This window comes from Gavia stellata, chromosome 24 (genome assembly GCF_030936135.1).
Source record: "Gavia stellata isolate bGavSte3 chromosome 24, bGavSte3.hap2, whole genome shotgun sequence".
NCBI classification, from domain to species: Eukaryota; Metazoa; Chordata; class Aves; order Gaviiformes; family Gaviidae; genus Gavia; species Gavia stellata.
Window position 1 is genome coordinate 613912 of NC_082617.1, and position 10753 is coordinate 624664.

General features: G+C 47.2%; 2 protein-coding genes across 2 annotated transcripts; both read left to right on the forward strand.

The window, feature by feature from the left end:
* Nucleotides 1-316: 316 nt before the first annotated feature.
* Nucleotides 317-3849, forward strand: LOC132319108 (exocyst complex component 7-like; the record flags this gene model as incomplete). The annotated part of the gene is made up of 5 exons (XM_059829015.1): nt 317-411; nt 1235-1300; nt 2370-2554; nt 3226-3331; nt 3829-3849. Coding segments are annotated over exons 1-5 (438 nt in total), but the record flags the coding sequence as incomplete, so codon positions are not given.
* Nucleotide 3850: 1 nt separating this feature from the next.
* Nucleotides 3851-6697, forward strand: LOC132319109 (exocyst complex component 7-like). The gene is made up of 3 exons (XM_059829016.1): nt 3851-4031; nt 5346-5513; nt 6462-6697. The coding sequence occupies exons 1-3, from the start codon at nt 3863-3865 to the stop codon at nt 6695-6697; spliced, it is 573 nt and encodes a 190-aa protein (XP_059684999.1). The 5' UTR covers nt 3851-3862.
* Nucleotides 6698-10753: the final 4056 nt, after the last annotated feature.

The window sequence follows — 10753 nt, forward strand, 5'->3', positions numbered from 1 at the left end:
GCCTGGGGAGCCAGTCCTGCCCTGACAGAAATGGGGTGCCCCCCTGGCACCCGCCACACCACTTCCAACATGGCGGCGCAGCTGCCCGCTACTCCCAAACTGCCCGTCACGAGGGGCAGTGCGCATGCGCCTCTTCCCCTCTGGGACAACAGCGCATGCGCGTTCAGGGCTGGTGCCTTTCCGGCCCCTACGCAAATGGAGACCACTCTGCAGGGGGCCCTTGGTCGTACTGCGCATGCTCAATGTGTCTTGCCGCTCCCAAGATGGCGCCGCGGCAGTGACGGGAGGGCGGAAGAGGGTGTCTGCAGTGGGACTGAACGGTGGAGCGCGGCCCCGGCGCTCCGCGGCAGGATGATCCCCGCCGAGGAGGTGTCGGCCCGCAGGAGGGCGATCGAGGGCAATCTCAAGCAGGTAGGGCTGGGCTAGGGCCCTGCTGCGGGCCCTGCCGGGGCCGGGGCCTGGTCCCGGGCCCGCAGCCCCAGCGCGTTGCCTAGGAGATGGGCCTGGGAGCTGGCACGGAGGCCCCCTCCGGGCCTGGGAGCGTCCCGCGGCCCCCCTAAAGGCCTGGTCACCCGGCTCCGGGCCTGTCAGCATCCCCAGGTCCCCTTCAGGGCCGAGGGCCCTTAGTTTTCAGGGTCAGGAGGTATTTCTGCCCCGCGCTTTGGGCCTGGGGCCCTGCTCTTAGGGCCTGGTAGCTTCTGGGGGCTCTCCCTTCAGGTCCCCAGGTGCAGCCTGTGGGGCCAGCCCTTGCAGGTTGCTGTGTCCCGTCCGTCCCCCCCACCCCATCTCTGGGCTTTGGTGACTTGAAAACAGCCCTTGGTGGTTGCTTTGCGTTGGCTGCTTGAGTTCACGGCTGTGGGGGGGATTTGGATGGTGCCTGTGCAACACCTGTGTTGTGCTGTGGCAGGCAAATGTGGTCTTGTGCCAGTGTGCCTCTGTGGTAAAGGTGTTAACGTTATATTGTGCTGTGACTTCAGTGTGCTAAGGCTCATGGGCTTGGGATATTAGAGGGAAATGAGTAATCCATAAAACCCTCACTTATGTTATGTGTCTCTCACCTCGGGTCAGTTGTGATTTCTGCGAAGAGGTGGCATATTAAAATGTGGTGTCAGCATCAGATCAAACATTGTTTGCTGCAGTGTTTACCAGGACTTGTAAAAACGTACGTATAGCATGTAGTGACTTAAATGCTCCATGTTCAGAATTGAAGACTAGTTTTTCATCCTGCTGACAGGAAGAAGAAACCCTGTCCTTTATCAAAGAGAGCCTTGAGAAGAGTGACCAGCTTACAAAGAACATGGTAAGGAGGTCCTTGAAGTTCAGCCCTAATGTTGGGCCTCGGTTTACTTTTTCTTAGGACAATCTGTTTTCAAGGCTGTCATTGTGCCTATCTGAGGAATGCAGAGTAATGAACCACTTGCTCTGCATCTGTGTTTGACACTTCAGTGGCTGGGCGAAGTGGGAAACTGATGAATGTTTAAATCCTAAGCTTCTCTCCTGAGGAGATGAGGGCTCAAATGAGTCTGTCCTCTCTCTTGGGAATAGTTATTAATAGACCCCAGACTAGTTTGTGCAACAGCATCATGTTGTTGCTTCCTAAAGTCAGGTCTCGTTTGGAGTTTTATTTTGGGAGTGTTCTGCTTAGGAGGTAGAAAGTAATTACCACGCTCTAATTGCTCCTAAGCCCTCAGCTAGTATACTATGTCCCGTTTTGGGCTTAGTGCTTCAAGAAGGTCATAGAGGCACTGCCAGAGAAGTGTGGAAAACATAACGTAGGAGTGAGTCTTGAAAGAATTACAATTTTGCCTGGAAAAGATGACATTAAGGCTCCATTTATGAGCTTACTAAGAGGTTTTCCACCTTTCAGAAGCAATATCGCAGTCCCTTTTAAAAACTAAATGTCTATGATGGAAAAGAAGGTTCTCGCTATACTGGTCCTGTGTCGTCGTGTTGTGCATCTCATATTTGGGTCTTAGTGGTATGGAGCAAAGTGGCAGCCGGTTTATGTTTTTGTTCTTTTTACCTAGGGCACCTCTAGGCAGTTCCTGTGGTTTTGTTTTCTGCTGTCAAATAAAATTTTGCTCCTCCTTAGTACTGTCTGGAAACATTAGCTTCACACTTTACAAACATCTAATTCAAGCTTGGCCCGTCTCTGTATGGCAGGTGATCTATTTTGTGATTATTAATAGAAATTAGGACATAGAGGGATTAAACAGCCTGCTTTAGGAGCCATGGCAAATTAGTAGCAGAGCCCAAAAAGTGAAGCTGGGACTTGAAGGTCCCTGATTGCCCTGCTCTAACTGCTGTCCAACTGTATGGGTCCAGGTGGAAGGATGTCCTCAGCTCTCTGTTTCTCTCTTGGCGTGTAGGTTTCTATTCTTTCCTCCTTTGAAAGTCGTTTGATGAAGCTGGAGAACTCGATCATCCCTGTCCATAAACAGACAGAGAACCTGCAGCGCTTGCAGGAGAACGTGGAGAAGGCCCTGTCCTGCTTGGATCACGTCATCAGTTACTACCATGTGGCTAAGGACACAGAGAAGATCATAAAGGAAGGGTGAGTTGAGCAGCTAGATCTTACTGGGGTGCTTCATCCTGTTGAACTTTTGGTAGGGGACCTGACTCCACACACTCATCGTAATGTTCCCTGTACCCTTCCCACACTCTTTTCCCACTGTCAGTCCACAATGAAGCTGCCTGACTTGACCTTCAGCAATCCCCAGAGGGCAAAGTCTGCTCAGACCCTGGTGTCTCTTCCAGGATTTGCAGACATGCTGCCATATGAATCTCATGAGCATTGGTGGCTTCTCTTCTTTCCTCCACCCTTTTCCCAAAGGTTCTTCCTGCCCTGTTGATGTTGTCGCTGCATCCAGGATGAATCGGAACTGTTCTGGAGCCTGCTTTCAGTCTCTGGGAAGGTGCTGTGATGGCCCTTCTCTGGGGTGGGATGTGCAGCTTCCTCTACCTTCCCATCAGGGCCTGACTGGGAAAGGATGGCAAGGCTGAGAGTTGTGTGCTGCTCCATCATCAGTACTTCTGCACTTGCTGCATGGATTGGGTATTCTGCTGTGCTATTGAGTGGAGGCAAAAGGGAATCCCATGACCTCCTCCTAGTTGAAGAAAAGGCAATTTAAATGTTCCTTGTTATTTGTATCCTGAGTTTGGTCTGGTGCTTTCTTGATACCTTCTTTCTTTGCTGCTTCTGTTTCTTTTTGGTTTTATTTTCAGCCCCACTGGGAGGCTGGAGGAGTACTTGAATTGCATGGACAAAATCCAGAAGGCGGTGGAATACTTCCAGGACAACAATCCAGACAGCCCAGAGCTGAACCGCATGGTAGGTCATGGGTCTGGAACCTGGCATGGGTAAGAGGGACAGATGTAGCCCTGCTGCTTGCCCTCTTGCTTGCTGCCTTGTAAAGAAGGTGTTTGGGCACAGCTAAAGAAACAATTGTTTTGGCTTCTGTTTAAGTCTGCACTCGGCAGCGTTTCTGCTTGTGGCGTTTTGCTTTCTCTATGCATTGTGCCATAGGACTTCTGAAAGTGCATCTTGCACGTGTGGTGGAGTTGATTGAACCTCTTCCTGAGCAGCTCTTGTCAGTCCTTCAACTGCTTGAACGGAATGGGAGATCTGTTTAAATCCCACTTGAAAACTGAGCAACTCCCAAGCCTTTTTTAGTTAATTTGCTTTAAAAGTTTCTTAGTTACAGGTGTTGGAGTTTGAAGCATGTGGTTAGAAACGCTGCAGAAAGTACGTTCTTATACAGAAATACTTGTGAGTGACTGATTACAGAAGCCCTGTGCTGCTTCTGTCCTTCTGCTGTTTTGTGCCAGAAATCCCTCTTTGAGAGGGGCAAGCCGCAGCTTGATGACACGACACAGCAAGCCGGTCCCACCCATCCTCATGGTGGACCTGATCAGCGGGGATGATGAAATGGAGACGCAGGAGGAGATGTCTCTGGAGCACCTCCCGGAGAGCGTCCTGCACGATATCATCAGCATTTCTGGCTGGCTGGTGGAAAACGGCAGGAATCAAGGTTGGTAGTGCTGTGTATTGTTCCCTTGTAGTTCTGTATCAGGTGAGTGCTCTCCAACTACTTACCGCATGTGGCTGAGACCAAAAGTAGGGTGTTGAGGGTTGTGTGTAGCCCTGTACAGCTTTGATTGTAGATCACACACCTTCAGCCTTGAAGCCTCTGCTCAGGTGCTGCTGTGCTAACAAACCATGACTCACACTGCCGTTGGTAGCTAGCAGCGCTAGCAAAACTAGTGACTGCCTTAGTGGCACCTTTTAGGTGAGTAGTTCAGTCTCCTTTCAATCACCTTCTTAAGATCCTCCTTTTTTTTTTTTTTTTTTTTACAGCATTTGTAGTGAGTGATGGTTTGTCAGTTGAACAGAATGATCTGGTGAATATGATGAGAGAGCGAGCTGTGTAAATAAAGCATAAATTGTCTTAATGCATAGCCTGTCCTATAGCAGAAATCCATTTAACTTGCATCTGTAATGCCTTCTGATGGAGCTGCAACTATCTAGTGCTCCATCATTATAAGTGTTATAAATGTGTGAGATACTGGTCACTTATTCCCATTTGGGAACTATTTATGAACAGAACTTTTTGTAGTAAATGTGACCAAGGGCGGGGGGGGAAGCAGCACAGAAGACTTTTTTCAGTCAGTACATGTCTCTTCTTTCCTGTTCTGCAGCATCAAAATCTGCCTACAGCTTTATACTCCTTTATTAACTTTTTCTTTGGGAGTGAACAATTTTGTGGACTTGTTACAGGAAACCTGTACTTTCACATACATATAGCTACTAGAATCACCCCCCACCTCAATGATTTGCTTCTGAGTGGGGATTACTGTGCTTACCAAGTATGACAAACGTCTTTTAAAAGCTTCTTAAGAACTTTTCCATGATCAAAGGCGACTGAAGCATATATAGCATATTTTGTTAGTCAGTTTGTATTCTGCTTTCAAATGATGAACGCCTCATTTAGTTCCTGAATGCCCTGAATCCGGAGAAGTGTGTAAAGTCTCTCATGTTAGAAACTGAGCACTTGAATTGACAATGTCTTGCACAAATGTCTCCCATCAGTTCCACAGCTGATGTGCTCTTGGTGCACAGACTTGTTGTGTGTGGTGGGAGGGCTGGAATGAATACTGTGGGGGAAGGAAGAAGAAGTAGTAGTTTTTGAAGAAAATAGGAGAGGCTCTGGGAGGGAAAACCACCTCGGGTCCCACATCAATGCTACTAGGGCCCCTTAGGGGCACAGAGTGTTTCAGGAAAGGTTTGTTTTATCGTATAGTGTTCCCTGTTTGCCTATAAACTTGTTTCTACCTTGTCTCCCTAGATTTTATGCCTGTTTACTTCCAAATCCGCTCTGTCCAGCTTGACCGCTCCATCAAGGGGCTGAAAGACCATTTCCGTAAGAACAGCTCCTCCACTGGAGTGCCATATTCCCCTGCCATTCAGAACAAAAGGAAGGACACCCCCACCAAAAAGCCACTCAAGAGACCAGGTGAGTTCTTGAAGGGGTGGGGGGGGATTGCTGTACTGTGTATCCTCTTGCCTGGCTATCAAACACCTATCTGTAGGCCTTCTCACTGCTGAGGTAGCCTCTGTGTCTAAAATGTGCGCTTAGGACAGAAGCAGGGGTGAGACTTTGGAGATAAGCGCCTCTTCTCTGCCCTGGATTCAGCATTGAGGCTACAGACATTTTCTGTCTCTGTTATAAAAGGGCTATAAAAGGATATGATCCGAGAGCACCTGTCCTCAGCCTTGGAATATGAAATACAGACTGTGCCACAGCAAAATAGAAAACTGTGATCTGATAAAACACATCGCTTTAATAATCATTAGTTATGAATAAATTATTACTATGCTAGGAAACTAAGAACTCATCAGGACTTGAGATGGGGACTAGGTAGGTGCCTACTGACATGAGATCCAAAGTTGTCTCAGTTTTGGAAGGGCTGTTAAGCTTTTGCCTTGGCTTGTCTTTGGAGGAACTAGGAATGTGGTTGGTGGCTTACTCCACCTCTCCTCATAATGGAGTTTTGCTGCATTTTCTGCAGCTGGTGAGGCCGCTCACTCCCGTGCACCGGAGCGCAGAGCTGGAATTCCCATTTCTGAAACGTGCCATCTAGTGGGAGCACAGCCAGGAGGGCCAGCAAAAGCTAGCACGTACCTCCCGCAGCAGCACAGCGATATTGTCCCGCTGTGTGTCACAGCACCCTCTGCAAGAGTGATCAAAGTCAGAGAAGTTCGTATTTCTGTGGGTTTACCTGGCCAATACTCTCCCACCCTAATATTTTTTTCCTGTGTTGTCAAATACTCTTATTGGGTTCAAAAACTTAGTAAGAAATGTGGCTAGGGACTGGAAATGGATGGGATGGGGAAAGGGAGGAAAAGAAATACCCATTTTAATTGTGCTGTGTTTATTTTTATAATCCTGATGTGAATGCAGTCCTCATCCCAGGTAATGTGCGTCTATGTGTGCGTGTGCTGGCCCTGGTGCTCGCTCTCTTCACTTCTGTGTGTGGAGAGGCTTTGCTGGGTCTCTTCTTGCTAAAGCAGAGGGTGTGCCTGGGATATTTGGAGAAGGGGGGCTGGCTGGGGAAGGCTGTGACATCCAGAGATAACCCCTCTGGTCTTTTAAAATCAATCTGTGCCATTGCTGCTGTTTCCTGGAGCTGTTCCTGAAAGCTGATGTGTGAGTTGCAGTTGGTGAATGCAGATAGTCTGTGAATTTCAGTGGATTTTGCCCTGTCAGCAGAGCACCACCTGACAAGAGTATGTCTTACCCCACACTTGGCTTTCCTCTGGAGTTTGACAGGTAGTTATTTGCCTAAGAATTTGCCCTCAGTGTTGGGAGGCCTGTAGAGGACAATATCCTCCTGCTGAGGAGAACTAGCTATGCTGCAGGTGGCAGAAAATCAGTGTTTTAAATGGTTCCTAAGCATGATGGCAGTCATTTGTGTTCAGCTCCTGAGCAGTCTCTCCTGCCCAACAACATGATTCCAATAGGTAAAAATTATTTTTGTGTGGTTCAGTAGCACTGTACTGGAAAGATGCCAGATGGGGATCTGTAGTTGAGCCATGGGGAACTCGGGTTGCAGGTGCTTCAGGTTTGGTCCACAGTTCTTGGTTATCACCTGATACTGAAAAGGTCCCTGGGTTTTGATTGCTGTGAAGTTAGCAGGGTCAGCAAACATTTCTGAGCAGCCTGCCAAATGGTAACATCTCCCCTATGCCCTAGGTAAATAGATGGATGAGATTTTTTTTGAGCAGATGAAAAGAAAATCACTAGGATTTTTTAATGGGTCTCAGATCTTGGATGCTCACACAGAGAGTACAGAAAGGAGCCCACATGTCTGAGAGCACAAGCATTTGTTCTCTACCAACAGGGTTCCTCCAAAATGGATGCATTTGGCCATCCAGAATTACTTGTCATGATGAATGTCTCGGCTGTAGGTTTGCCAGGAGATTTTCACATCTTTTTGCCCAGTTTAATTGGAGTTTGTGAGATGGCCAGCTAGAAGGCCCAGAGCATTGGTGTGAATGCACTTAAAGAGCTGACAGTGTATGAAGGAAAGCGCATTTCAAATGATCTATTGGGGTATTGTTAATCTCAAGAAAAGATTGGAGACAAATTAGCCACTATCTTCTGTGAACAAGGACAGAGAACCAGACTGTAGCTCTTGAAGGACAGGGGTGGTTAAACCTCATACACCAGCCATCTCTTCTGGCTACTAAATTCTACTTAAGTGAAATTAAAAATGGAGGAAAAAAATAGTCTTTGAGCAGAGATTCACTGTTTTTTCTGCAGTTCCATCAGCTTTCAAGGACAGCTCTTGAGGTGGAGGTCTTATACCCTCTTCGCACTGGCACAGTGGCCCTCTTCATAGCAATATTCATCTGGTGGTGTTTGATTCCCCTGGTTTTAGCCTTTTTTCAATTATGGACAAAGAATTTTTTTTCTGTGCTACTGCTTCAGTAAGTAAAGTCAAGTTCTGCCAATTTGGGTTTCAGACAAGGGGGTTTTCTCACAGTTCCAATTTGATTTCCTTAAGGAAGAATATCCCAGTGCACACCCCAATGCACACTTAAACCTGTTGCAAGGGATAAATAACAAACTCAATCTGATGTGCTGTAACTTGTTTACCCACAAAGCAAAGAGCAAGAGAGGCTACAGCTAAAGGGAAGGTGAGGTGTTAGGGACAGGGTAACAAAGCAGAGGACCCCGCGTCTCCCCCAGGTACTATGTTGGATTCTGGAGAACATGCTCCATATCCATGTGTTGTTTCAGAGGGTCTTAATCTCTGCGTTAGTGTTTTATTTGTTGATGTACCCTGTACCGTCTCCCGTTGTTACAGCATGCAGTTGAAAATCTGACTGCTGGAGGTGCTTCTAAAGTAAAGTTGCCTCCTCTTTAAATGAAACTTGCCAAGTCAAGTTGAACTGATGAAGCAATCTGTGGGCTTTTTTTTTTTTTGTAGTTTGCTGTTTGAAATGTCAGCAGTCTGTCTCAGAGGGCAGGTGTATTCAGATTCCCAAATCATCCTGCTGCAAACACATGCACATAAAATACCTCTTCTTTGTGATTCCGGTAGACCCAGTGCTTTTTTTTTTTTGGCTTTAGAGCAGCAGGTAGCTCAGAAGCTCTGCATTGCCAGGGAAGGATAGGGCCAGAAGGTGCTGGTAGGGGCACCCATCTTTGCTGCCTACAAAAAAGCCGGAGAACTTTAGCTGACAGACTCCTGCAGCTGGTGCTTAAAAAAAGAGGATGCGTTGCCCTTCTGCTTGGTTAGGAAACTGCTTAATGGAAGAGAGAAACAATGTGCAATTGGAAAACTGTGCCTCATGCATGCCCCAAAGCCATTTTATTTAACAATTGGGCCACAGGAGCAGAAGTTTCAGGTGTTTTTTTGACTTTTGGGGGTTTTGGGGGCTCTTTTCAAGCTATAGGGGAGCCCTTTTTCAGTTTACTTAATGCTCCAGTTTACCTAGCGGTGAGGTACTACCTGGAAGGCAGGCTGTGGAGTCTTTGTGTGGCAGAATAAAGAGCCTGTTCCTGCTTCCCATATTGATCGCTGCCTAGCTTGAATGTGATGTTTTCATTAGTAGCTGAAACGTGGTCCGGTCCCGTTTGGTTTGCGAGCTGCCTAAAAGGGGAAAACAATTGTGGAACAAAAGCATTTGGCTTCCACTAGAATCCATTAAGGCCTAATTAAAATACTAAGTAAGAGGGATACAGGAGCACTGAAGTGATGCCCGTGAACACTGAACACTCAGTGTGTGTCAGCGTAAACACAGGTAATTGTGCTTATGCAAATAAAATGCAGCAGTGGTGTTTCAGCTCATCTGAGAAGAAACTGTCAGGGGTGGGCTGTGGAGATGTGGGCTGCATACCTGTGAAGTGAGATCCTATTGACAGCAGCAGCAGTTGTACTGTCTGCTTGGTTCTCACACCAATTTACCCTCTTTTTTTATTCTTTTTTTCCCCCCCCTCCCCCTGGATGCTTGAAAGTGGGGGAAGATGAAAGAACTGGTAGAAGAACAGTACCTGGGTTGAGCTGCTCTGCATCAGCTGGGCCCTGGTAACAGCAGTAAGAAAGAGCTTAGTGCCTATCTCCAGAGCTTGCTACAGCCCTGCTTGCTCAGAGGAACTTGCTGTTGTGCCCAAGCCGTTAAGGTTTCTGAAAGCAGCTAAGAATAAAGTGGAAGTGTTGGGTACGAAGGGCCTCAGGAAGCTTGGAAGAAGAGGCATAGCCCTCTCACTTGGTCGTATGGCAGAGGCTAGGAGCAAATGCATCAGCACAGCGAGGGTGTAAGTCTTCCCTCCTCCCTGGTGTGCGGTTAGAGGGGAGAAGTTTCCTAGTGGAAGAATGTGTTTTATGGATATGATTTTTACTTTACTGAGTGGTTGAGAACACTCTGAACTGGTAGAAGAAAAATGGTTCCTAAAAGGTAATGTTTCACTGGCAACAAGTTCTGTTATTTAGTAAGTGCCCCAGGTTAAGGCAGCTTGGTAATTCAGTGGGAACACCTCTCTCCTGTTCTCCCCCATTAGAGATGCACTGTCTGGGGGACCTGAAGTTTCCTTCCCCCTGCGGCGTATCCCTTCGTGGGATCGAGCTGTCCTGCGCCCCAGGATACTGTTCTGCAGCAGTGTGTACTTGGGCTTCCCCTCAGGATAGCGGCCCTCAGCACTTGGGCAGCCAACACTCATTTCCAAGCTGCGCTGTGGCTTACAGTTACTGGTGGAAGTAGGGATTTTTTGCATGTTGGAAGTGTTTATTACTTTGAAGCGGAAGAACAATTCTTAATTTTGGCAGCAGCATTTTTATTTCTTGGATCCTTCTCCATTTACTCAGGTCTCCTATAGAAACTCCTTCTACCTTCCCAAAACTTTGTTCCCTGTTGTGCAGGCAACAGCAAAGCTCTGCTGTGAGAGGGTGTCCATGTGCTTGTGATAATTGTAGCTTGTTGCATGACGACTAACCTTTTAATGTGGAAGCAGCGCTTAGTCTTCAGTTGTCACATGAATGCTTTGTTTTGTGCTTTCTAGCTGTATATCCAGCATTGGCTTTTGTTCAGTTCTGTCTGTTTTTTGTGTGTGTGTTAAGTATAAATCTTTTTAACCCAGTGTTATTTTTTTCCATGGTTTTAATTGATTTGCAGTTCCTTAGAAGAGAAGTGTCTTGGGGATTAGGGTGACTTAATGCGAGTTAGACATGGGTGGGCAGCATCCCTTAT

Excerpts from the sequence above, each read along its gene's own strand:
- LOC132319109 (XM_059829016.1), top strand. The coding sequence starts at position 3,863 with ATGACACGACACAGCAAGCCGGTCCCACCCATCCTCATGGTGGACCTG. Across the intron at positions 4,032-5,345 it reads GGAAAACGGCAGGAATCAAG|ATTTTATGCCTGTTTACTTC; the intron begins GTTGGTAGTGCT and ends TTGTCTCCCTAG. Across the intron at positions 5,514-6,461 it reads AAAGCCACTCAAGAGACCAG|TCCTCATCCCAGGTAATGTG; the intron begins GTGAGTTCTTGA and ends ATGTGAATGCAG.